General features: G+C 46.3%; 1 protein-coding gene across 1 annotated transcript in view; it reads right to left on the bottom strand.

The window, feature by feature from the left end:
* Positions 1–840: 840 nt before the first annotated feature.
* LOC115458722 (sine oculis-binding protein homolog) overlaps positions 841–26,278 on the bottom strand; it is a gene marked incomplete at its 3' end in the record, with an annotated part of 212,744 nt that continues 187,306 nt past the window's right edge. Inside the window, exon 5 of the mRNA XM_030188545.1 lies at positions 841–936. Within this exon, the coding sequence (XP_030044405.1) occupies positions 841–936 (96 nt within the window). The remainder of the gene's footprint in view (positions 937–26,278) is intronic.

The following is a 26,278-nucleotide window of genomic DNA, read 5'->3' as shown; positions in this document are numbered from 1 at the left end:
ATTTTGGGTGGGCCTAGGCAAGAATTGGGTGGGCACCAAGTGTTCTTCCCCCCCCCCCCCCCCCAAAAAAAAAAAAAAATTATCTTAGCTGGTGGAAAAACGTCTTTTTCCACCTTGGCAGCAGGCATGCACAGAAAACTGAGCATGCGCAGGTGCTGCTGTCATGGAGAGTAGCGTTTTCGTTACCATCAGTGGAAATCTTCAGCTGGCGGAGCTTGGGATTCCCACCAGTTACCACTAAACATGTGCTACTGTTGGGTGGGCCTGAGCCATAAATGGGTGGGCCCTGGCCCACCCAAGCCCACCTGTGGCTACGCCACTGCCACATAGTAATATATCCACCAGCAATAAGTTTCCCCAAGATCTTCCCTGGCGAGTAATTGGGGGGGGGGGGGGGGGGGGGGGGGAGAGACTGTGGTACTACAACTAGACTAGCAGGTTAGGTGTGGTCTGAGCCTTCTTCCCCACTCTGCTTCCAGAGACCTTTGAAAAGGGTCACTATATTGCAAAAAAAAAAATAAAAACCCCTAAACCAAACAAAAAAAATATACTATAAAAATCAGTGGGAGATGGAGGGAGGGAGGGAGGGAGGGAGGGAGGAAAGGGACATTCAAATCAGAGGACGGCACATAAAGGATTCAAAACAATGTGTGATCTAAGCAGTCAATTGAAAATTGCAGAATTAGCATTCGAATGCTAAACAAAAATATATGTATCTATATAAATGAAATGAACTATAAACTCTACAACCCTTCCCCCCACCCCCTCCCCACAATGTGCATTTCACTGTGCTAAAGCAACGATCAAAGACTTGCTTTGGAAATATTGTATCATTCTTACAAGTAGTTCGCAGTTATTCTTGAAGGTTAGCCTTGAAGTTTCCTTAGCATAGTGCTGCTGGGGGAAAGTCTCACCATGTCCATCTTCATCGCTAGCCTAAAGGGAAATATAATGGCCTAATTTAGGGACTTAACAGATAACGGAAGGAGAAAAGAATATCAAAAGAATAAATTTTTTTTTTTTTTAAAAAGCTAAAAAAAATGCATAACAACTCAGATCATCCCCAAAAGACGGGAATTCAACCCACAGACATTGTTACAACATAAATAGCTTTCTCTCTCTATATATATATCTTTCAAATAATTAAAAGCACAGCCAGTGATGTTTGCGAGGTCTTGGGACTCTGGGTTACAGTGAGGCATATTTTCAAAGCACTTTGGGAGGCTAAGTTCCATAGGTTTCTATGGAACTTTGGGAGGCTAAGTGCTTTGAAAATGAGCCCCATTGTACACTATACTTTACGCTCCCTGTGCAAAATTGAATCTGGCTTCAATTTATATTTGTTTATATAGTTTCATATAGATATTTTTTTTCCTTTGTCTTAAACAGTCAACCACAATCCACAGTGACATACTGAGGCTGTAACGAGAACGCACTTCAAGGTTCAATTTTGTGTCCCCTCTCATCAGCGGGGCAACCTGTGGGCTGCAGCTTCTGCCACGCCTTCTTTCTTTCAACCCTAAATAAGTACATAAGTAATGCCATACTGGGAAAAGACCAAGGGTCCATTGAGCCCAGCATCCTGTCCACGACAGCGGCCAATCCAGGCCAAGGGCACCTGGCGAGCTTCCCAAACGTACAAACATTCTATACATGTTATTCCCGGAATTGTGGATGTTTCCCCAAGTCTATAACTATCTGTGTCTTTCACCAAAAGCTCTCCTTTTCTCTGCCCAATCTGCACTTAGTCGGGCTAGAGGGATTCCCATTCCCTTTTACAAATTTTTAAATATACTGCTATATTTAAAAATCTGAGATTGCGGTGCGGTTGCACGAACAGTGCTCTCTGAAACAAACGTAAACCAAAAAAAAAAAAATTATATTAAAGATGCAAGAGATAGAATTGGTTATTTTGATCTGCACTGTTAATTAGAAAAGTTGTGATATTAGACGGAGACATTAATCGATTAGTGAGGATGCTCAGATCCAGGGGGTTTTCTATCTACTATGCGTGAGTGCCGGGGCTCAGAGCAGAGGAAGAAAGGGGTGGAAAGGAAAGGTGTCAATCGAACACACATTGCACCAGTCATTTGGGTTATCATTTGCACTCCCTTCTGCTGTCATTGCAGCTACCCCCTGGTTTCATTCTCTCTCTCCCAGCCTGCTGAACCTCACAGCTGCATCATTTCTCCTCACATATGGTTCCCATGTAATTATGTAGATTTCATTTTAAGCTGTTTTAAAAAAAAAAAAATGATGAGGTTCTGGCCTCCTGCCAGCTCTTTTGCATAAGCCCCGGTGAACTAGCAAATAAAAAAAAAAAAAAAAGGAAGAAAATTCAGCCCTGACCCTGGCACGCTGGTCGCCTGTCTCTTTACATAAAAGAATTGAAAATCACCTCTTTAGGATGTCAGGAAGGGAAAAGCATACAAACACTGTGTCAGCAATCGTTGTCTAGGGAGGTTCCCGGGTCCAGTTCACAGAGGCATTGGGTTCGTAGAGGCAGTCTGGTCCAGTTCGCAGAGGCGTGGGTTCCCAAAGAATACACAATCCACACGGGTTTGGATATATATAGAAAGTATATTGTGTTTGCATACATAGGATCACAACACTTAGTACAGGTAAATATTCCAATGTTGTATCTGTATGTGGGCTTAAAGGGGAATCAAGGAGAGACAGGTAAGAATGGGGGGGGGGGGGGGGGGGGGGGGGGGGTTGCAGCGAAAGAGGGAAGCCTTGAGGTAGGGCTGAAGAGGTATATGTGTGCAGAGAGAAAGAAAGAGAGAGAGAGAGAGAGAGAGAGAGAGAGAGAGAGAGAGAGAGAAGGGCCTAAGAAAGCAGAGCCATGTGCTCTGGGAGAGAAAGCTTTGGGATAGAGCTGGGTAAGAAAGGGGGGGCCAGAGCCGGGGCTCTGGTGGCTGGAGATGGGGGTGTGCATAGACTCTCTACGACTGCCTCTACGAACCCACTGCCTCTGTGAACTGGACCCGGGAACCATCCCTAGACAACGATTGCCGACACACTGCACCGAGCAAAGTCTGCCAACGCCTTCAGAAACCCACTTCTAAAGTTGCCAACGAGTTCCATTTCTGCAGAACAAGCTGAGGGGTCCTTTTACTAAGCTGCGTCGAAAAATGGGCTGCGCTAGTGTAGGCGCGTGTTTTGGGGGCGCGCAGATCCATTTTTCAGCGCGCCTGTAAAAAAAAAGGCCCTTTTAAAAATTGTTTGCTGAAAATGGACGTGTGGCAAAATAAAAATTGGCGCGCGTCCATTTTGGGTCTGAGACCTTACCGCCAGCCACTGGCTTAGCGGTAAGGTCTGACGCGGTAATCATCTACGCGCGTAGAATGACAATTACCGCCCGCTGCACGCTGGAAAATAAAAATGATTTTCCGGTGCGCGTAGCAGACGCGCGTCAAAAATGAAATTACCACAAGGGCCACGCGGTAGCCGGGCAGCAGCTCTAAATTGATGCGTGTTGTTCGCGCGTAGGCACCTACGCAGCTTAGTAAACGGGCCCCTGAGTCTTCTGGTTCTTACCTGCACCGAGCGCTCCGACCAAGGGTCGTGCACGGAAAATCCAGGACTGCTGCAGCCTGTCCTGAAAACGTGGAACAGGGGGCAAACTTGGTGCGGAGAAGAATCGTTTCCTCCAGCGCAGCTATAGTAAGGGTCCCCCTGTGCTTGAATCCAGCTCCCTCCAGATGTTCGAGTAAGCAGTTCCTCCAGTCCTTAAAAGCTGTCCCCGGCACTTCTGTGGGACCTCAGGTGGGAGAGAAGGGGAAGTCCAGAGGAAGAAACAAAGTGGGAAGAAGCAGGAGAGGGACTGAGAGGTTTAAAACGTTTGCGAGGAAGAGCAGGGACTGGATGCAGAAGTCCAAGAGACAGCTTTTTTTAAATTACTCTCCTCTAAGAACTCCTCTTGGTTATATACTAGAAGCCACTAAAATAACAAAAGTTTTTGGGTGTGGATATATATATATATATAATCGCTAGACTAGAACAAAATCAAGAATCCACAATATGAAAACGTTTAAAGAAGTGTTAACGAAAGGAAAGAAAAAGCCTCAAAGAGCTGAAAAATCATACAGATTTACAGAGCTAAATAGATCAAAAGATCTTCTCTTCATCAGCAGCAAAAAAACTTTCTACATTAAGTGTCTTTTGCAAATCTTTATAAATGTCTCTTTTTCTTATTATAATACTAGTAAAAAAGGCCCGTTTCTGACACCGTTTCTGACACAAATGAAACGGGCGCTAGCAAGGTTTTCTTCGGCTCCCCTGCAGCCACCCATGACCAGCGACCCTCCTCTCTCCCCTGCCTCCCCTGCAGCCACCCATGTCCAGTGACCCTCCTTTCCCCCTGCCCCCTCCTGCCACCCATGTCCAGCGACCCTCCTCTCTCCCCTGCCCCCCTGCAGCCACCCATGTCCAGCGACCCTCCTCTCTCCCCTGCCCACCCTGCAGCCACCCATGTCCAGCGACCCTCCTCTCTCCCCTGCCTCCCCTGCAGCCACCCATGTCCAGCGACCCTCCTTTCCCCCCTGCCCCCCCTGCAGCCACCCATGTCCAGCTACCCCCCTGCCCCCCCTGCAGCCACCCATGTCCAGCGATCCTCCTCTCTCCCCTGCTCCCCCCTGCAGCCACCCATGTCCAGCGACCCTCCTCTGGACATGGATCAGCTGTGAGGCATGTTTTTTTCCCCTCCGGGTTCTCAAGTTGACATCATAATGGCTACGGTGATGTCAGCCTGATCTAGGGAGCCTAGCAGACCAACTCGGAATGAGCCACGGTCCCAGGCAAGTCAGAACGTTGGAGGTGAGAATTATTATATAGGATTAGTCCAAAATTCAATGTTACAATCAATGCTGCGTTTAGCGATATCAAAATAAAAATAAAGCAGTAAGGGGTCCTTTTATAAAAACGTGCTGAAAAATGGTTTGTGGTGGTGTAGGCGCGAGTTTTGGGCGCACGGCAATCCATTTTTTAGCGCACCTGTAAAAAAGGCTTCTTTTTTGCCGAAAATAGACATGCGGCAAAATCAAAATTGCTGCGCGTCCATTTTGGGTCTGAGACCTTACCGCCAGCCATAGACCTAGTGGCAAAGAATCTGGGCGATAATGACCTACGCGCATCACATGCCACTTGGCGTGCGTAAGAAAATAAAAAAAAAATTTCAGATGTGCGTAGCGGATGCGTGCCAAAATTAAAATTACCACAAGGTCCACCACGCGGTAACTAGGCGGTAACACGAATTTGGTACTTGTTCTGCGCATGTAGGGTAAATGGGGCCCAAAGAAAGAACTGTGACTTATCACCAGCATTTACCATAAATGCAAAAGTAATATATGAGGCACTTTTAGGACTTGTGCTGAAATGATTTCTTCTCCCCAAGCCGACGATGGCCAGCGTTTCGCTCTACTGCTTCAGGGTTCAGGTTAGTGGGACTACTCTCCCCTCTCACCAGTTGTTTTTACTAACGATAATATTTCCAGCAGGAGTCCATGACAAGGGTCTTTTCCTCTATTGCCAGCGTCCAGGGAATAGAAATTATCAGGCTTATTTTCGAAAGAGGAGGGCGTCCATCTTCCGACACAAATCGGGAGATGGGCGTCCTTCTCTCAGGGTCGCCCAAATTGGCATAATCGAAAGCCGATTTTGGGCGTCCCCAACTGCTTCCCGTCGTGGGAACGACCAAAGTTCATGGGGGCGTGTCGGCACCATAGCGAAGGCGGGACTGGGGCGTGATTAAGAGATGGGCGTCCTCGGCTGATAATGGAAAAAAGAAGGGTGTCCCTGACGAGCACTTGGCTGACTTGGTCCATTTTTTCTTGGGACCAAGCCATGAAAAGGTGCTCGAACTGACCAGATGACCACCGGAGGAAATCAGGGATGACCTCCCCTTACTCCCCCAGTGGTCACCAACCCCCTCCCACCCTAAAAATATTTTTAAAAAATTTTTTGCCAGCCTCTATGCCAGCCTCAAATGTCATACCCAGCTCCATGACAGCAGTATGCCTGTCCCTGGAGCAGTTTTAGTGGGTGCAGTGCACTTCAGCCAGGCTGACCCAGGCCCATCCCCCCCCCCCCACCTGTTACACTTGTGGTGGTAAACGTGAGCCTTCCAAAACCCACCCGAAACCCACTGTACCCACATGTAGGTGCCCCCCTTCACCCCTTAGGGCTATGGGAGTGGTGTACAGTTGTGGGGAGGGGGTTTGGGGGGGCTCAGCACCCAAGGTAAGGGAGCTATGCATCTAGGAGCAATTTGTGATGTCCACTGCAGTGCCCCCTAGGGTGCCCGGTTGGTGTCCTGGCATGTCAGGGGGATCAGTGCACTACGAATTCTGGCTCCTCCCACAACCAAAGGGCTTGGGTTTGGTCGTTTTTGAGATGGGCGTCCTCAGTTTCCATTATGGCCAAAAACCAGTGACGACCATCGCTAAGGTCAACCATCTCAACATTTAGGTCAACCATCTCTAAGGTCGACCTAAATGTTGAGATTTGGGCATCCCCGACCATATTATTGAAACAAAAGATGAGCGCCCATCTTGTTTCGATAATATGGGTTTCCCCGCCCCTTCGCGGGGCCGTCCTGCGAGGACGCCCTCATGAAAACTTGGGCGCCCTGTTCGATTATGCCCCTCCACGTGCCATTAGGTCGGGGACTTTACCAGCACTGTATTGGGGGAGAGCACCCTGTGTGGGAAGGTTCAAGGTGCTGGTCTATACATTGGGCGGGTGGAAGCTGGTAGGAATCATTTCTATTCCCTGGACGCTGGCAATAGAGGAAAAGACCCTTGTGATGGACTCCTGCTGGAAATATTATCGTTAGTAAAAACAACTGCTGAGAGGCGAGCAGCCCCGCTAACCAGGACCCTGAAGAAGCAGAGCAAAATGTTGGCCATCGTCGGCCTGGGGCGTGGAGAGAAGAAATCATTTCAGCACAAGCCCTAAAAGTGCCTCATATATTATTTTTGCATTTATGGTGAATACTGGTGATTAGTCACAGTGCATTCTTACTGCTTTATTTTTATTTTGATATAGCTAAACACAGCATTGATTATAACAGTGAATTTTGGATTAATATTATAATAACAAAAAGAGACATTTATAAAGATTTGCAAAAGACACTTAAGGTGGAAGGTTTTTTGCCAACATTGAAACATAGTAACATAGTAGATGACGGCAGAAAAAGACCTGCACGGTCCATCCAGTCTGCCCAACAAGACAAACATATGTGTAAACCTTACCTTGATTTGTACCTGCCTTATTCAGGGCACAGACCGTACAAGTCTGGCCAGCAGTATTTCCCGCCTCCCAACCACCAGTCCCGCCTCCCATCACCGGCTCTGGCACAGACCGTATAAGACTGCCCGCCACTATCCTCGCCTCCCAACCATCAACCTCTCTTCCCCACTCCTTCTGCACAGGATTCCTTTATGCTTATCCCACGCATGTTTGAATTCCGTTACCGTTTTCATCTCCACCACCTCCCGCGGGAGGGCATTCCAAGCGTTTACCACCCTCTCTGTGAAAAAATACTTCCTGACAAGAGAAGATCTTTTGATCTATTTAGCTCTGTAAGTCTGTATGAATTTTTAACTCTTTGAGGCTTTTTCCTTCCTTTCATTAACACTTTTTTTTGAACATTTTCATATTGTATATAATTGAAGACCATCTCCCATCTTTCGGTTTTAAGTATTCATCCTGAATATTTCCCCACACCCTCTCCCCTGATTTGTTCTCTAACAAGAAGTTAATAGACAGAATAAAGTGATAGTTTCATTTGTTTTCAGTTTAAAATATCATTTTAGCCCTTGCCAAAGCACTGAGATGCTGTGAAATGAGTCCAGCCCTGTTATATTACTCATCCTATATAATAAAACTCACCCTCAACGTTCTGAGGACACTGACGTCACTGTCAGGTCCTCCGGGCACTTCCTTCCGGTTCGAAGCCTTCGTGGTGGTGAAGCCACTGAAAACACTGTGTTGGGGCTCCGCCCTCACGTCAAACGTGATGACGTCGAGGGCGGAGCAATGGCGTCAGTGGCTTCACAAACAACGACTCAGCAGATTGAAGGTGGCGTGCCGAGGTCAGCAACAATGGCGGTCAGTGCCTTCAGAACGCCGAAGGAGTGAGTAGGGAGGGGGGGGGGGGAGGTTCGGAAGGAAACCGTGCTAGCGCCCGTTTCATTTGCACAAGAAACGGGCATGTTTTACTAGTGAAATAATATTTTACAGCAGAGTGAGAGAAGCTCAACTCTCAGATAACAGGTTAATCCTCTCTCTCAAGCTGAAGGCTCCCGGCTCTGTTTTCCGTCTCGGACGCTGTTCCACGAATAGTCTGGGTGTCCACGGCTCCTCTGAAACTTCCTGCTAAAGCCCAGCCAGAGGGCAGCAAGAAAGAATCACAACAAATATAGGAGCAGCAAGAGGTCCTCTCGTCCTGAAAGCAGCTAGGAAGTAACACTTCCAGCGCTGAGGCCTTTCAGAGCAGCTGTGCAAAAGACGAATGTGTAGTTAACCAGCCAATGGTGCACTCTGTCCAGTTCCCCTGCCTATCAGGGTGTGGGGTTGGCATGCCGCAGAGGTGAGGTGCCAGGAGAAAAGGCAACACCATTAGTGCTAGAAAAAGAACCAAAGACGCTGAAAGGTCCAGCCTTTACAGTGGACCTCCTGTCCAGCCTCAGCCTGCTGCAAGCCCAGAGGATCTCGTCAGCTGAGTCATCCTACAGAGAATCTGGATATAGCTGACACCTTTTCATCGCTTGCGCAAGGTGAGTTTACACCTAGGAACAGCAGGTGTTTCCCTGTCCCCAGAGGGCTTACAATCTAAAGGTTTCATTTACTAACTAACTACATAATTCAGCTTAAGTGCATGTATAAATAAAAATAATACTGACCAACCGATGCGCCGAATGTGTCCAAAGCTCCTGCCACGGAGAATGGATGAAATCTTCAGACTGGTCTGCCCCAGAGTTGTCGCAGCACTACCTTGGGGGTAACACTATCACCCACAATACTTAGGGGGTAACGTCTCTTGCGTCCAAGAAGACGTAAACGCCCCTAGAATCACCATAAAAAGAAAACGCATTTAAAAACATTCCCCCCCCCCTTTTGTTTTCAAAAAGAAAGATGAAAGAAAGGGTTTGAAGAGCGTCAATAGACAGCTATACTCGCACAAGACGGAATCACAAATAGTATAAACTCGCCTATATAAAATAGACGGAATCCACTCGCATAAAGCTGTATCACGGATAAATTTAGATTAAAAACTCGTCGAGGCGGAATCAGCAAATATTAACAAGTGAGGTATACATATCCTATATAATAATTCTCACCTCCAACATTCTATGCTTCTGCCTGCCTGTGTCCGTAACTTTCTTCACAGATGGGCTCCGAAGCCCTAGCTGATGTCACTAGACCCATTATGTTGCATCCTATATAATAATTCTCACCTCCAACATTCTGACTTGCCTGGCACCGTGGCTCATTCCGAGTTGGTCTGCCAGGCTCCGTAGATCAGGCTGACATCACCGTAGCCATTATGATGTCAACTTCAGAACCCGGGGGGAAAAAAAACATGCCTCACAGCTGATCCATGTCCAGAGGAGGACACCTGTACTGACACTGGGGAGGGAAGGGGTTCAGAGACCGGAGTGCAGATGCCGGGACGCCACGGAGGAGAGGGGGAATAGAGCAGTGTGGCGCTGCAGCTGGGTGGGCCTGTGCCCACCCAGACCCACCTGTAGCTAAGCCACTGGTGTGTATTCATTTCAAACTATCCTGGCTTACAAGGGTAAAATCCCATTCACATGTGAAAAATTCTTTAGAGAATTACTGAATAGGCCTGACTGAGAATAACGGGGCTTGTGTTATTTAATGTGCGTTAAAACACTAAGATGTCGATATTAAAAAGGGTTTAAGCAGGCAGGAGAGGCGAATTGGGCAGACAGAACAGTCCTATAACCCAGATATTCAATGCTGACCGCCCTATGCCTCAAGGAGAAAGTAGAGAAGCACTGGGTTAATAATTAAAGCCCTTCAATTAGAAAAGGTGCAGAGAAGGGCGACAAAGATGATTAAGGGGATGGGACGACTTTCCTTTGAGGAAAGGCTAAAGCGGCTGGGGCTCTTCAGCTTGGAGAAAAGGCGGCTGAGGGGTGATATGAGTGGAGTGGAAAAGATAGATATGGAGCGTCTGTTTACGCTTTCCAAAAATACTAGGACAAGGGGGCATGCGATGAAGCTGGAGTGCAGTAAGTTTAAAACAAATAAGAGAAATTTTTTCTTTACTCAGCGCGTAATTCGACTCTGGAGTTCGTTGCCAGAGAATGTGGTTAAGGCGGTTAGCTTAGCAGAGTTTAAGAAAGGTTTGGACGGCTTCCTGAAGGAAAAGGCCATAGAATGTTATTAAAGGAATGTAGGGAAAAATCCACTATTCCTTGGACAAGCAGTACAAAATGCTTTGCTCTGTGGATCTTGTCGGGTGATTGTGACCTGGATTGGCCACTGTCGGAGACAGGGTGCTGGGCTAGATGCACCTTTGATCTGTCCCTGTGTGGCGATGCTCATGTCTTATGTCTTCTTTGCACCTGAGGTACTGGCAGTAGCGTAGTGAGGGGGGCTGCCACCCGGGGCGGGGCGGTTCACCGTTGCACCCCCCCCCCCCCCGGGTGCAGCACGATGACATATCCCCTCTCGGCGCATCAACACCCCCCCCCCGACCCAGTGCCCACCCTCTTCCGTCCAACCAGCTCCCTACCTTTAAAAAAAAATATCGGAATCCGAAGCGAGGCGCAGCGCCTCGCGCCTGCACGTAATAGAAATGTGCAGTGTCTCATCGGGCCTTCCCTCGCTCTGTCTGTCCCGCCCTTGCGGAAATAGGAAGTTGCGTCAGCGGAGGGCGGGACAGACAGAGGGAGGGAAGGCCCGATGAGATGGTGCACATTTCTTTTACGTGCAGGCGCGAGGCGCTGCGCCTCGCTTCGGATTCCGATATTTTTTTAAAGGTAGGGGGAGCTGGTTGGACGGAGGAGTGTGGGCACTGGGGAGGGGGTGTCGATGCACCGAGGGGGGGGGGAGCTGGCAGGGAGCACCCCCCGGGGCGGACCGCCCTTCCCGCCCCCCCCCTTGCTACGCCACTGGGTAGTGGAGGGTTATGGGGTCCTTTTACTGAAGGTCAGAGCGTGCTTGAATGCCACGTGGCCCACAGGTATAAGATAGGACCAGCATGCGCTGATGTCTGTTGGGGCGTAGCCAGACCTCAAAGTGGGGGGGGGGGGGGGGGGGAGGGTCCAAGGTGAGGGGGCACATTTTGCCCTGCCTCCCCCTGTCGCTCCCCGCCAGCTGAAGTGTTTCTCCGGCGATGATCTCCTCGCATTGCCTCATGTTACGTATGCTCGATTTTAATGAAAGTTGAATGAAATTGAGCATATGTCACAGGACGCCACAGCTAAGTGATATCTGCAATATATTCACTTTGTTTTGAAGAGCTGTAATTATTTTTGGAATGGGGCATATGAAGTTTTTGGCACAATGTATTTGCTTTATAGACACAGTAACATACAACCGTTTTCTTTTAATAAAGTTGAACATATATTTATGATTTGGTTCACAAAAGAAGTCACGATGATGTGTGAACATCCTCACTGATGTTAGCAGAAGTAGCTGATAGCTCTGCTCTGCATAATTGACACACTTGAGTGATTTCGTATACACATTCATAGTAACATAGTAGATGACAGCAGAAAAAGACCCGCATGGTCCATCCAGTCTGCCCAACAAGATACTCATATGTGCTACTTTTTGTGTATACCTGACCTTGATTTGTATCTGTCATTTTCAGGGCACAGACCTTAGAAGTCTGCCCAGCACTATCCCTGCCTCCCAACCACCGGCTCTGGCACAGACCGTATAAGTCTGCCCAGCAATATCCTCGCCTCCCAACCACCAGCCCCGCCTCCCACCACCGGCTCTGCCACCTAATCTCAGCTAAGCTTCTGAGGATCCATTCCCTCGGAACAGGATTCCTCTATGTTTATCCCACGCATGTTTGAATTCCGTTACCATTTTCCTCTCCACCACCTCAATACTATATTACACGTGGAGGGGCATAATCGAACGGCGCCAGCCATCTCCGTGGCCGGCCATCTTTTATTTCGATAATACAGTTAGGGCCGGCTAAATCTCGACATAAATGTTGAAATCACCGGGTTTGAGATAGCCGGCATCGGTTTTCGCCGATAATGGAAACCGAGGCCGGCCATCTCAAAGCCGGCCAAATCCAAGGCATTTGGTCGTGGGAGAAGCCAGCATTTGTAGTGCACTGGTCCCACTAACTGAATGTAAAAAGCCCTTCCCTTACTGATCTGGAAAGGAATGGGCATGCATGAAGGAAATTGCATGCACATGAGCTGCTCGCTATTAGCTCATTTGCACACGATTTCCTTCCTAAGGAGGGGTAGCTACGGCAGTTGAGGACGTCCTTTCCTGCAATGGCAGTTGAGGACATCCTTCTCTGTGACGGCACTTGAGGACGTCCAAAATATTTCTGTGAGAACAGCCATGCCTTTCCTATGCCTCTGACACCCTTTTTATTTATTTATTTATTTGGATTTTGGATCACAAGTAGAAGCAGTGGGATTTGAACCGGCCACCTCTAGATTGCAAGACCACTTGTGGTGGAAATTGTGACCCCTCCTGAAGTCAACAGAATCCTACTGTACCTACATATAGGTGCCCCTTTCACTCATAAGGGCTACTGTAGTGGTGAACAGTGGAGGGCAGTAGGTTTTGGGTGGGTTCAGGGGACAAGATAAGGGAACTACAGTGAGATGTGTACCTGGGAGCATTTATATGATGTCCACAGCAGTGCCCCCTAGAGCACCCAATTGATCTGGGACGTCTGGAGGACCAGTCTGCTAAAAATGCTGTCTCCTCCTACATCCCAATGGCTTGCTTTTCTACGTTTTGCACTTATTCAGTTGTTTTGGGGTTTGTTTGTTTTTCGAAAATGTGCCAAAAAGCAAAACATCCAAAGCACAAAACCTTGTTCAAAACAGTATTTTCAAAAAAGAGATTGACATTTTTCTTTTTCGAAAATGACCTTCTTTCCTGTTCGGATTTTGGCAAAGTCGAACTTAGACATCATATCAAAAATGCCCCTCCACGTAACTTTGTAAGTCTAAGTGCTTTGAAAATGAGCCCCAAAGACTACTTTAAAATAAATGAGCTTTCAGATTTTTATTTGCTGCTTCCCACCCCCTGTCCCACTGCTGAAGATAAACAAAAGGGTTGTTTTAAGAAAACTTTTACTTTAATATTGAATAAATATTGAAATGGAAAGGCATGAAACTTAACTTAAGGTTATTATATAAACTGCTCAGATGATGCCTGATGGCTGGTAAAGCAAGTTATAAAAAAAACCTGAATCAAACTCAAAAGGAGGCAGCACCAGTAGATGTCCAGAGCCTGTGCCCTTCCGATCAATGGAGAGGGATGGAGACAGAGAGGTGTGTGATTCATCCTTCTGTAGAATAGACTGTATGGAGTGGGAGGTGGTAGAGCATTGAGTGACTCATCCTTCTGTAGAACAGACTATTGGGGGTGGGGGGGAGGTACAAAGCGTTCTCTGACACATCCTTCTATAGAGTATATTGCATGGAGGGGGAGGGAGTAGAGCATTGAGTAACTCATCCTTCTGTAGAGTATACTGTATGGAGGAGGAGGGAGTAGAGCGTTGAGTGACTCATCCTTCTGTGGAGTATATTGTATGGAGGTGAAAGGAGCAGAGCGTTGAGCGACTCATCCTTCTGTAAAATATATTGTATGGAGGAGTAGGGCTTTGAGTGACTCATCCTTCTGTAAAGTATATTGTATGGAGGTGAAAGGAGCAGAGCATTGAGTGACTCATCCTTCTGTAGAGTATATTGTATGGAGGAAGAGGGAGTAGGGCATTGAGTGACTCATCCTTCTGTAGAGTATATTGTATGGAGGTGAAGGGAGTAGAGCGTTGAGTGACTCATCCTTCTGTGGAGTATATTGTATGGAGGAGGAGGGAGCAGAATGTTGAGCGACTCATCCTTCTGTAGAGTATATTGTATGGAGGAGGAGGGAGCAGAGCGTTGAGCGATTCATCCTTCTGTAGAGTATATTGTACAGAGGAGGAAGTAGAACATTGAGTTACTCATCCTTCTGTATTGTATGGCTTGCGAGGGGTCATACTATTGAGTGATTTATCCTTCTGCAGAATATACTGTATGGAGGGGGAGGGGGACAGACAGTTGTGTGACTCATCCTGTAGAGTATAATGTATGGAGAGGGATGGAGATAGAAGGTTGAGTGACTCATCCTTCTGTAGAGTATATTGTATGGAGGAGAGAGTAGAGCGTTGAGTGACTCATCGTTCTGTAGAGTATATTTATGGAGGAGGAGGGAGTAGAGTGTTGAGTGACTCATCCTTCTGTAGAGTATATTGTATGGAGGTGAGGGAATAGAGCGTTCAGTGACTTATCCTTCTGCAGAATATACTGTATGGAGGGGGAGGGGGACAGAGAGTTGTGTGACTCATCCTGTAGAGTATAATGTATGGAGAGGGATGGAGATAGAAGGTTGAGTGACTCATCCTTCTGTAGAGTATATTGTATGGAGGTGAAAGGAGCAGAGCGTTGAGCGACTCATCCTTCTGTAAAATATATTGTATGGAGGAGTAGGGCATTGAGTGCATTGGAGGAGGAGGAAGTAGAACATTGAGTTACTCATCCTTCTGTATTGTATGGCTTGCGAGGGGTCATACTATTGAGTGATTTATCCTTCTGCAGAATATACTGTATGGAGGGGGAGGGAGTAGAGCGTTGAGTGACTCATCCTTCTGTGGAGTATATTGCATGGAGGGGGAGGGAGTAGAGCATTGAGTAACTCATCCTTCTGTAGAGTATACTGTATGGAGGGGGAGGGAGTAGAGCGTTGAGTGACTCATCCTTCTGTGGAGTATATTGTATGGAGGTGAAAGGAGCAGAGCGTTGAGCGACTCATCCTTCTGTAAAATATATTGTATGGAGGAGTAGGGCATTGAGTGACTCATCCTTCTGTAAAGTATATTGTATGGAGGTGAAAGGAGCAGAGCATTGAGCGACTCATCCTTCTGTAGAGTATATTGTATGGAGGAAGAGGGAGTAGGGTGTTGAGTGACTCATCCTTCTGTAGAGTATATTGTATGGAGGTGAAGGGAGTAGAGCGTTGAGTGACTCATCCTTCTGTGGAGTATATTGTATGGAGGAGGAGGGAGTAGAGCGTTGAGTGACTCATCCTTCTGTGGAGTATATTGTATGGAGGAGGAGGGAGTAGAGCGTTGAGTGACTCATCCTTCTGTAGAGTATATTGTATGGAGGTGAAGGGAGCAGAGTGTTGAGCAACTCATCCTTCTGTAGAGTATATTGTACGGAGGAGGAGGAGGAAGAAGCACTGAGTTACTCATCCTTCTGTATTGTATGGCTTGCGAAGGGTCATACTATTGAGTGATTTATCCTTCTGCAGAATATACTGTATGGAGGGGGAGGGGGACAGAGTTGTGTGACTCATTCTGTAGAGTATAATGTATGGAGAGGGATGGAGATAGAAGGTTGAGTGACTCATCCTTCTGTAGAGTATATTGTATTGAGGAGAGAGTAGAGCGTTGAGTGACTCATCCTTCTGTAGAGTATATTGTATGGAGGAGAGAGTAGAGTGTTGAGCAACTCATCCTTCTGTAGAGTATATTGTACGGAGCAGGAGGAGGAAGAAGAGCACTGAGTTACTCATCCTTCTGTATTGTATGGCTTGCGAGGGGTCATACTATTGAGTGATTTATCCTTCTGCAGAATATACTGTATAGAGGGGGAGGGGGACAGAGTTGTGTGACTCATCCTGTAGAGTATAATGTATGGAGAAGGATGGAGATAGAAGGTTGAGTGACTCATCCTTCTGTAGAGTATACTGTATGAATTGGGAGGGGGGGTCACAGTATTAAGTGAATAGACTGTATGGAGGGGGGAGGGGGACAAAGTGTTGTGTGATTCATCCTTCTGTATGTATAGTGTATGGAGAGGGATGGAAACAGAAAGGTGTGTGGCTTATCACTTTGTCCAATATAATATTTCTAGGTCTATCTGTCCACTTTTAGTTCCTTTCATTGTTGTTCCCCCGCTTTCCCATGGAGCAAGGGTGAGACTGTCTATACGTTATGTGTTTATTGTATTCTACTGTGAGCCACCTTTGGCTGTTTGGGAAGGGCAGGGTATAAATAAAGTATCTTAAATAAATAAGATGTCATCTCTTTCTTGAGACGTTCCGTTCCCTTCACTTAAGGCTCTCTGTGTATATCCATAGGGGGGAATTCTGAGCTTTTCGTGTTTATAACAGGTTCATGTTACGGCAAGCAGAATTCCAGCACTTAATCTAATCTCAAGCAATCTGCAATTTTCCCACTGCTAGTGCAATGATAAAGAAACCATTTTCAAGAATACACATGAGCACGGAAATCAGAGAAATAAACAGCCTATCATATCAACCTTGTGTTGTGTACCTGTAAATAGAGCACACTATGCGTGCACAAAGACCTACAGACTGCTGAGAATTATTTAAAGACTGAAAAATAACATCCACAGATCTGGTACGGCCATTGAGCAGGTGGCCGGGCTGCGGTAATGCTTTGCCTCCAGTATACGGACAACTCTAGGCTGGAAGTTTTTTTCCTACACACCTGCCGTATAAGAGAGGGTCCACCAAAAAAAAAAAAAAAAAGGGAAAAATCCAACACTTCCAAAACAATTATGTGATTAGAAAGCTTTCCAAAACAAGAGATCTCATAGCCGGTTTACTTGGTTTATGAGGTCTCAATGCCGAATCTACTTTTGATATAGTTCATATATTATGTTCTTTCTACCACTGATGCTCATTTAAAACACTTCTCTCTTGCCTTGTAATCATTTATAAGAGAGGGCACAGGACAAGTTTGGTCTGACCGTTTGGCACGTCTCCCCTTTCTTAGCTCTCACTCCCCTTTCACAAGGTAAAAACTTTCAGTTCATTGAGCCTTTTTACCCCTGAGTTTTGGATGTTTTTCTTGTCCTTTTACAGTGACTCGGCACGGCCGTGTTTTGGCCCAATGGCCTGCCTCAGGAGCAGTGGCGTAGCCACAGGTGGGCCTGGGCCCATCCACTTGGGGCTCAGGCCCACCCAACAGTAGCACATGTTTAGCGGTAGCCGGTGGAGATCCCAAGCTCTACCAGCTGAAGACTTCCCCCTGATGGTAACGAAAACGCTACTCTCCATGATACCGGCACCTGCGCATGTTCAGTTTTCAGCGCATGCCTGCTGCAGACTGCCAAGGTGGAAAGAAGCATTTTCCTGCCAGCTGAGATATCTTTTGGTGGTGGTGGTGGGGGGGGGGGGAGAACATTTGGTGCCCACCCACTTCTTGCCTAGGCCCACCCAAAATCTGTTGTCTGGCTACGCCCCTGCTCAGGAGTCTTCTTGTACTAAGTGGCTGAGTTTATCGGTGTCACTTCCTGTGTTGTGATATTCCTAGTCTTTTTTTTTTTATTATTATGATAATGTTCAAAAAAGGCGGGGAGCACTAAAGCTAGCGCCGTTCGACCTAACAAACGCACTGAAAATTAACTTCAAACTCGTGACTACTAGTCTCTAGTCGAAAAAGTCATAAAAAAAGACTAGGAATATCACAAAAAAATAAAGTGACACCGATAAACTGAGCCACTTAATACAAGAAGAGTCCTGAGGCAGGCCATTGGGCCGAAACACAGCCGTGTCGAGTTGCTGTTGTTGTGCAATAAACTTTCAAGACTATATAGCATCATTGTTTTTTTTGAGTCACCTTTGCTGTCTTTTGAGTGCTATTCTCTGCAAGGTTTTTTGTTCTTTGTTTCTTGTCCTTTTCACGCGCGCATTTTATGCATGTTAAAATGGTTTTGAAAAATCCTCGGAACCTGTGAATTAGCGCATGCAAACGTGCATTAAAGTGGTTTAGTGGACACTAAGGGGCTGATTCACTAAACCTTAGTGCGTACTAACAGAATTAGTGTACACTAAATGCTAAGAAGCCCATAGGTATAAAAGGAGATCTGTAGCCTTTAGGGGTCCTTTTACTAAGCTGCGTTAAAAAGTGGCCAGCGCTGCTGGCAGCGCATGGGTTTCCTGTGCGCTGTGGCCACTTTTAACGTAGCAGTAAAATGGCCGCGTGCTAATTTCCCCATTAGCGCATGGCCATTACCAAGGGAGCCCTTTACTGCCACTTACTTCGTTTGCAGAGAGGGCTCCCGCAGTTCTCTTGCGGTGGGAGGGGGCCAGAACCCGAGGTAAGGGGGCACATTTTAGTCTGCCACCCCGTCGCCGCCCCCCACAGCAGCAAATACCTTGGCTGGTGGGGGTCCCCAGCCCCCACCAGCTGAAGCGTTCTCCAGCGCCGGTCTCCGGCGCCGCTGCGTTCCCTGCCCTGCTCTCTCTTCCTCCTCATGTCCTGCACGCTCCTTTAAGTGAAACTGAGCATGGACATGAGAAGGAAGAGAGAGCAGGACAGGGACTGCGACGGCGATGGCAACTGGTGGGGGTTGGGGACCTCCACCAGCAAAACCAGGGTCCAGATGAAATTTGGGGGGCCCATGCTCCCTTGGCCCCCACCTAGCTACACCACTGGTGCCCACACTACCCGATTATCACAGGCATGCCTACTCTCCGCTCCCAGATATGCCTCTCATGGCAAAAAATGAAACACATTTTTAAGGCGGGAGTAGCACATGCTGGTGGCCAAACTACCATGGAACACCTTAGCGCTCCCTGCGGTCGTGGTAGGCCTACCACGCCTTAGTAAAAGGACACCTTGTGAGCACTAAGGTTTAGTAAAAAGGCCCCTAAAATTTTTTAAGGCTTTCCATCAAACTAAATGCATGTTACCGAATGCATCTCCCTACCTTTCGTTTGTTGGGCAGCAATTGAGAAGGTAATCACTAATCTTCCTTTGCCTTCTAGCCTCCAGTGAAACAGCTTTCCACGGCGTTCTGTTAACCCACAGGTAACCCCATCCCCCACCAGCCTGTCCGTTCAGTTTAAGTCTTGGAAGTTTTGCCCCTTTAAAAGCTATCAAAGTCCACAGATGCCAGGTTTCTCCAGAACTTGGAATGCTCTACCAAGATCCATCCGAACAATTAACGACTATCTACCCTTCAGGAAAATGTTGAAGACACATCTTTTCAAGCAAGCTTACACTAACGACCCAACTTGATCCATCATCCCACCTACACTACTCCTGATCTGACATTGACACTGACACCAATTATACCTTTGACCTTATCTCCTAATCGCCTTATGCTCATCCTCCAATCTTTTCTTCTCCATCTTTCTATACCATACCCCTCCCAATCTCCTTTCCTCTTACCTATCCTATCCTTGCTTACCTCCCCATATCCAATTCACATATTCTTAAAACCTTACTCTTATTATGTTTATTACAGTTCATAACATTCTTCTTATAGGACTTTTGTAATGTTTTTTTTACTATGTAAGCCGCATTGGACCTGCTGTGTGTGGGGAAAGCGCAGGGTACAAATGTAATAAATAATAATAATAATAATATTAACCAATTCACCTACTGGACCGCTGCGATTACAAATTTTACAGAAAATAAACACCATTTTTGGAAGCCAATTCCTTGCCTCTGCTTGAATATTTTAATCAGAGGAAACAATTCAGGTGGCTGTAAGCCAGATCCCCCCACCCCCCACCACCTCATCTTTTACCCACTTGGTGTTATTCTGTCGAGTACATTGGTCTTTACCCTGGTCACATCATGAAGCTCTCTGTCAATGTAAGGCTAAGCAAGCATTCCTTTGATATCAGTTGCCCAATTAGGGGTCCTTTAACTGAGGTGCGCTGAAAAATGGGCTGCAGTAATATAGACGCATGTTTTGGGTGCGCACAGAATTATTTTTCAGCGCACCTACAAAAAAAATGCCTTTTGTAAAATTTTTGCCGAAAATGGGCGTGCGACAAAACAAAAATTGCCGCGCTTGCCAAAATTGAACTTACCGTGAGGCCACGCGGTAACCAGGCGGTAACTCCAATTTGGCAGACGTTGGGTGCGCGTAGGCGACTACGCGGCTTAGTGGAAGGGCCCCTGAATGACTTAAATAGCCCCAGCCTACGAGGGATCTATCAATTCCCACTTTCTGCAAATGCCCCTACCCAGAGGTTGACCAAGTTAATAAATATAAGTACATAAGTATTGCCATACTGGGAAAGACCAAAGGTCTATCGAGCCCAGCATCCTGTTTCCAACAGTGGCCAATCCAGGTCACAAATACCCGGCAAGATCCCAAAAAAGTACAAAACATTTTATACTGCTTATCCCAGAAATAGTGGATTTTCCACAAGTCCATTTAATAACGGTCTATGCATTTGCTAATCCCCTCCCCCCTCCCCCCACCAACAGCATTCTTGGGACTTGGCACCCACCCATGGGAAAATTCTAGTCCTTTCCTTTCTTTCTCCCCCTCCCCCCTGAGCCTATCAGGGAGTTAGTAACACCTACCACAGGGCTCCAAACAGACAGAAAGCTTATTATTAAAACATTATTATCTCCTTCTAAAAGTATATATTGCTTTTCCTGGAAGCAAAGGATGGATACTCCCTTCTGATCATTTGAACATCTCCTCAAAACTGGTACCTGCCTTGTTGACGCAAGAGAGCCATGAAGCTTCATTCTCAGCTGCCAATGATTTCTACCTATTTTTTCACCCTCTTAGCTTATTCGCAGGAAGACTCACAGCAGAAACCATCGGAAAACAAGAGGATAAATTATCTTTTTTTTTTCTGGAGGAAAGGCTGCATGCAGTCTGTGGCTCCCTCCAGAATCCAGTACACACGAATTACTAAGTCTAGCCACTAGGTGTCACCATTGCAGCATGCCTAGCCCTGACTAGCCAAAGAAATCCAACCCAAACCACTTGCCTAGCAGGTCACAACATTACCTTTGAGGCCACAAGAGAATTCAGATCACGTGAAGTAACTTCATTCAAATGATAACTTGGGAAATCCAAAAATAATCATTCTTCTGTTTTTAAGAGCCAAGATAACCATTTTGGAAAGAAAAATAAATATTTTTCTAGTTTTAAAATTTTTATTTTAGTCTTCAGTACAAGGATTGGTTTCAGAAACTTTGACAGTTAGAATCAGGCAGTATAGACATAGACTGCTTAGGGCTTTACGTTCATCTCAAAAGAGTTTGAAAGATCTGAGGACATAAGATGAAGTGTAGGTTTATTGGAAAAGCCTGAGGATGTAATATTGCATGAAAGCTTAAAGCACAGGTGTGTTGGAAAGGCCTAAGGGCGAAATATTGCGTGAAAGCTTAAAGCACAGGTGTGTTGGAAAGGCCTAAGGGCGAAATATTGCATGAAAGCTTAAAGCACAGGTGTGTTGGAAAGGCCTAAGGGCGAAATATTGCGTGAAAGCTTAAAGCACAGGTGTGTTGGAAAGGCCTAAGGGCGAAATATTGCATGAAAGCTTAAAGCACAGGTGTGTTGGAAAGGCCTAAGGGCGAAATATTGCGTGAAAGCTTAAAGCACAGGTGTGTTGGAAAGGCCTAAGGGCGAAATATTGCGTGAAAGCTTAAAGCACAGGTGTGTTGGAAAGGCCTAAGGGCGAAATATTGCGTGAAAGCTTAAAGCACAGGTGTGTTGGAAAGGCCTAAGGGCGAAATATTGCGTGAAAGCTTAAAGCGTGGGTTTGTTGGAAAGGCCTAAGGGCGAAATATTGAGTGAAAGGTTGAAGCGTGGGTTTGTTGGAAAGGCCTAAGGGCGAAATATTGCGTGAAAGCTTAAAGCACAGGTGTGTTGGAAAGGCCTAAGGGCGAAATATTGCGTGAAAGCTTAAAGCACAGGTGTGTTGGAAAGGCCTAAGGGCGAAATATTGCGTGAAAGCATAAAGCACAGGTGTGTTGGAAAGGCCTAAGGGCGAAATATTGCATGAAAGCTTAAAGCACAGGTGTGTTGGAAAGGCCTAAGGGCGAAATATTGCGTGAAAGCTTAAAGCGTGGGTGTGTTGGAAAGGCCTAAGGGCGAAATATTGCGTGAAAGCTTAAAGCGTGGGTGTGTTGGAAAGGCCTAAGGGCGAAATATTGCGTGAAAGCTTAAAGCACAGGTGTGTTGGAAAGGCCTAAGGGCGAAATATTGCGTGAAAGCTTAAAGCACAGGTGTGTTGGAAAGGCCTAAGGGCGAAATATTGCGTGAAAGCTTAAAGCACAGGTGTGTTGGAAAGGCCTAAGGGTGAAATATTGCGTGAAAGCTTAAAGCGTGGGTTTGTTGGAAAGGCCTAAGGGCGAAATATTGAGTGAAAGGTTGAAGCGTGGGTTTGTTGGAAAGGCCTAAGGGCGAAATATTGCGTGAAAGCTTAAAGCACAGGTGTGTTGGAAAGGCCTAAGGGCGAAATATTGCGTGAAAGCTTAAAGCACAGGTGTGTTGGAAAGGCCTAAGGGCGAAATATTGCGTGAAAGCTTAAAGCACAGGTGTGTTGGAAAGGTCTAAGGGCGAAATATTGCGTGAAAGCTTAAAGCACAGGTGTGTTGGAAAGGCCTAAGGGCGAAATATTGAGTGAAAGGTTGAAGCGTGGGTTTGTTGGAAAGGCCTAAGGGCGAAATATTGCGTGAAAGCTTAAAGCACAGGTGTGTTGGAAAGGCCTAAGGGCGAAATATTGCGTGAAAGCTTAAAGCACAGGTGTGTTGGAAAGGCCTAAGGGCGAAATATTGCGTGAAAGCTTAAAGCACAGGTGTGTTGGAAAGGCCTAAGGGTGAAATATTGAGTGAAAGGTTGAAGCGTGGGTTTGTTGGAAAGGCCTGAGGGTGTAATATTGAGTGAAAGTTTGAAGTGCGGGTTTGTTGGAAAGGCCTGAAAGCGTAATACTGAGTGAAACATGGAATTGTGGGTTTGCTGGAAATGCCTGAGGGCGTAATATTGAGTGAAAGGTTGAAGTGTGGGTTTATTGGAAAGGCCTAAGGGCGTAATATTGAGTGAAAGGTGGAAGTGTGGGTTTATTGGAAAAGCATGAGGGAGTAATATTGAGTGAAAGGTTGAAGCATAAGTTTGTTGCAAAGGCCTAAGAGCGTAATATTGAGTGAAAGGTTGAAGCGTGGGTTTGTTGGAAAGGCCTGAAGGCGTAATACTGAGTGAAAGGTTGAAGCGTGGGTTTGTTGGAAAGGCCTGAAGGCGTAATACTGAGTGAAAGGTTGAAGCATGGGTTTGTTGGAAAGGACTGATGATGTAATATTAGTGAAAGGTGGAAGCGTGGGTTCATTGGAAAAGCCTGAAGGCGTAATACTGAGTGAAAGGTTGAAGCGTGGGTTTGTTGGAAAGGCCTGAAGGCGTAATACTGAGTGAAAGGTTGAAACGTGGGTTTGTTGGAAAGGACTGATGATGTAATATTAGTGAAAGGTGGAAGCGTGGGTTCATTGGAAAAGCCTGAAGGCGTAATACTGAGTGAAAGGTTGAAGCGTGAGTTTGTTGGAAAGGACTGATGATGTAATATTAGTGAAAGGTGGAAGCGTGGGTTCATTGGAAAAGCCTGAAGGCGTAATACTGAGTGAAAGGTTGAAGCGTGGGTTTGTTGGAAAGGCCTGAAGGCGTAATACTGAGTGAAAGGTTGAAGCATGGGTTTGTTGGAAAGGACTGATGATGTAATATTAGTGAAAGGTGGAAGCGTGGGTTCATTGGAAAAGCCTGAAGGCGTAATACTGAGTGAAAGGTTGAAGCGTGGGTTTGTTGGAAAGGCCTGAAGGCGTAATACTGAGTGAAAGGTTGAAGCGTGGGTTTGTTGGAAAGGCCTGAAGGCGTAATACTGAGTGAAAGGTTGAAGCATGGGTTTGTTGGAAAGGACTGATGATGTAATATTAGTGAAAGGTGGAAGCGTGGGTTCATTGGAAAAGCCTGAAGGCGTAATACTGAGTGAAAGGTTGAAGCGTGGGTTTGTTGGAAAGGCCTGAAGGCGTAATACTGAGTGAAAGGTTGAAACGTGGGTTTGTTGGAAAGGACTGATGATGTAATATTAGTGAAAGGTGGAAGCGTGGGTTCATTGGAAAAGCCTGAAGGCGTAATACTGAGTGAAAGGTTGAAGCGTGGGTTTGTTGGAAAGGACTGATGATGTAATATTAGTGAAAGGTGGAAGCATGGGTTCATTGGAAAAGCCTGAAGGCGTAATACTGAGTGAAAGGTTGAAGCGTGGGTTTGTTGGAAAGGACTGATGATGTAATATTAGTGAAAGGTGGAAGCGTGGGTTCATTGGAAAAGCTTGAAGGCGTAATACTGAGTGAAAGGTTGAAGCGTGGGTTCATTGGAAAAGCCTGAAGGCGTAATACTGAGTGAAAGGTTGAAGCGTGGGTTTGTTGGAAAGGACTGATGATGTAATATTAGTGAAAGGTGGAAGCGTGGGTTCATTGGAAAAGCCTGAAGGCGTAATACTGAGTGAAAGGTTGAAGCGTGGGTTTGTTGGAAAGGACTGATGATGTAATATTAGTGAAAGGTGGAAGCATGGGTTCATTGGAAAAGCCTGAAGGCGTAATACTGAGTGAAAGGTTGAAGCGTGGGTTCATTGGAAAAGCCTGAAGGCGTAATACTGAGTGAAAGGTTGAAGCGTGGGTTTGTTGGAAAGGACTGATGATGTAATATTAGTGAAAGGTGGAAGCATGGGTTCATTGGAAAAGCCTGAAGGCGTAATACTGAGTGAAAGGTTGAAGCGTGGGTTCATTGGAAAAGCCTGAAGGCGTAATACTGAGTGAAAGGTTGAAGCGTGGGTTTGTTGGAAAGGCCTAAGGGCGAAATATTGAGTGAAAGGTTGAAGCGTGGGTTTGTTGGAAAGGCCTAAGGGCGAAATATTGCGTGAAAGCTTAAAGCACAGGTGTGTTGGAAAGGCCTAAGGGCGAAATATTGCGTGAAAGCTTAAAGCACAGGTGTGTTGGAAAGGCCTAAGGGCGAAATATTGCGTGAAAGCATAAAGCACAGGTGTGTTGGAAAGGCCTAAGGGCGAAATATTGCATGAAAGCTTAAAGCACAGGTGTGTTGGAAAGGCCTAAGGGCGAAATATTGCGTGAAAGCTTAAAGCACAGGTGTGTTGGAAAGGCCTAAGGGCGAAATATTGCGTGAAAGCTTAAAGCACAGGTGTGTTGGAAAGGCCTAAGGGCGAAATATTGCGTGAAAGCTTAAAGCACAGGTGTGTTGGAAAGGCCTAAGGGCGAAATATTGCGTGAAAGCTTAAAGCACAGGTGTGTTGGAAAGGCCTAAGGGCGAAATATTGCGTGAAAGCTTAAAGCACAGGTGTGTTGGAAAGGCCTAAGGGCGAAATATTGCGTGAAAGCTTAAAGCACAGGTGTGTTGGAAAGGTCTAAGGGCGAAATATTGCGTGAAAGCTTAAAGCACAGGTGTGTTGGAAAGGCCTAAGGGCGAAATATTGAGTGAAAGGTTGAAGCGTGGGTTTGTTGGAAAGGCCTAAGGGCGAAATATTGCGTGAAAGCTTAAAGCACAGGTGTGTTGGAAAGGCCTAAGGGCGAAATATTGCGTGAAAGCTTAAAGCACAGGTGTGTTGGAAAGGCCTAAGGGCGAAATATTGCGTGAAAGCTTAAAGCACAGGTGTGTTGGAAAGGCCTAAGGGTGAAATATTGAGTGAAAGGTTGAAGCGTGGGTTTGTTGGAAAGGCCTGAGGGTGTAATATTGAGTGAAAGTTTGAAGTGCGGGTTTGTTGGAAAGGCCTGAAAGCGTAATACTGAGTGAAACATGGAATTGTGGGTTTGCTGGAAATGCCTGAGGGCGTAATATTGAGTGAAAGGTTGAAGTGTGGGTTTATTGGAAAGGCCTAAGGGCGTAATATTGAGTGAAAGGTGGAAGTGTGGGTTTATTGGAAAAGCATGAGGGAGTAATATTGAGTGAAAGGTTGAAGCATAAGTTTGTTGCAAAGGCCTAAGAGCGTAATATTGAGTGAAAGGTTGAAGCGTGGGTTTGTTGGAAAGGCCTGAAGGCGTAATACTGAGTGAAAGGTTGAAGCGTGGGTTTGTTGGAAAGGCCTGAAGGCGTAATACTGAGTGAAAGGTTGAAGCATGGGTTTGTTGGAAAGGACTGATGATGTAATATTAGTGAAAGGTGGAAGCGTGGGTTCATTGGAAAAGCCTGAAGGCGTAATACTGAGTGAAAGGTTGAAGCGTGGGTTTGTTGGAAAGGCCTGAAGGCGTAATACTGAGTGA

This window comes from Microcaecilia unicolor, unplaced genomic scaffold (assembly GCF_901765095.1).
Source record: "Microcaecilia unicolor unplaced genomic scaffold, aMicUni1.1, whole genome shotgun sequence".
NCBI lineage: Eukaryota > Metazoa > Chordata > Amphibia > Gymnophiona > Siphonopidae > Microcaecilia > Microcaecilia unicolor.
Note: the sequence above shows the minus strand (reverse complement) of the source record. Positions and strands in the feature narration are given on the sequence as shown.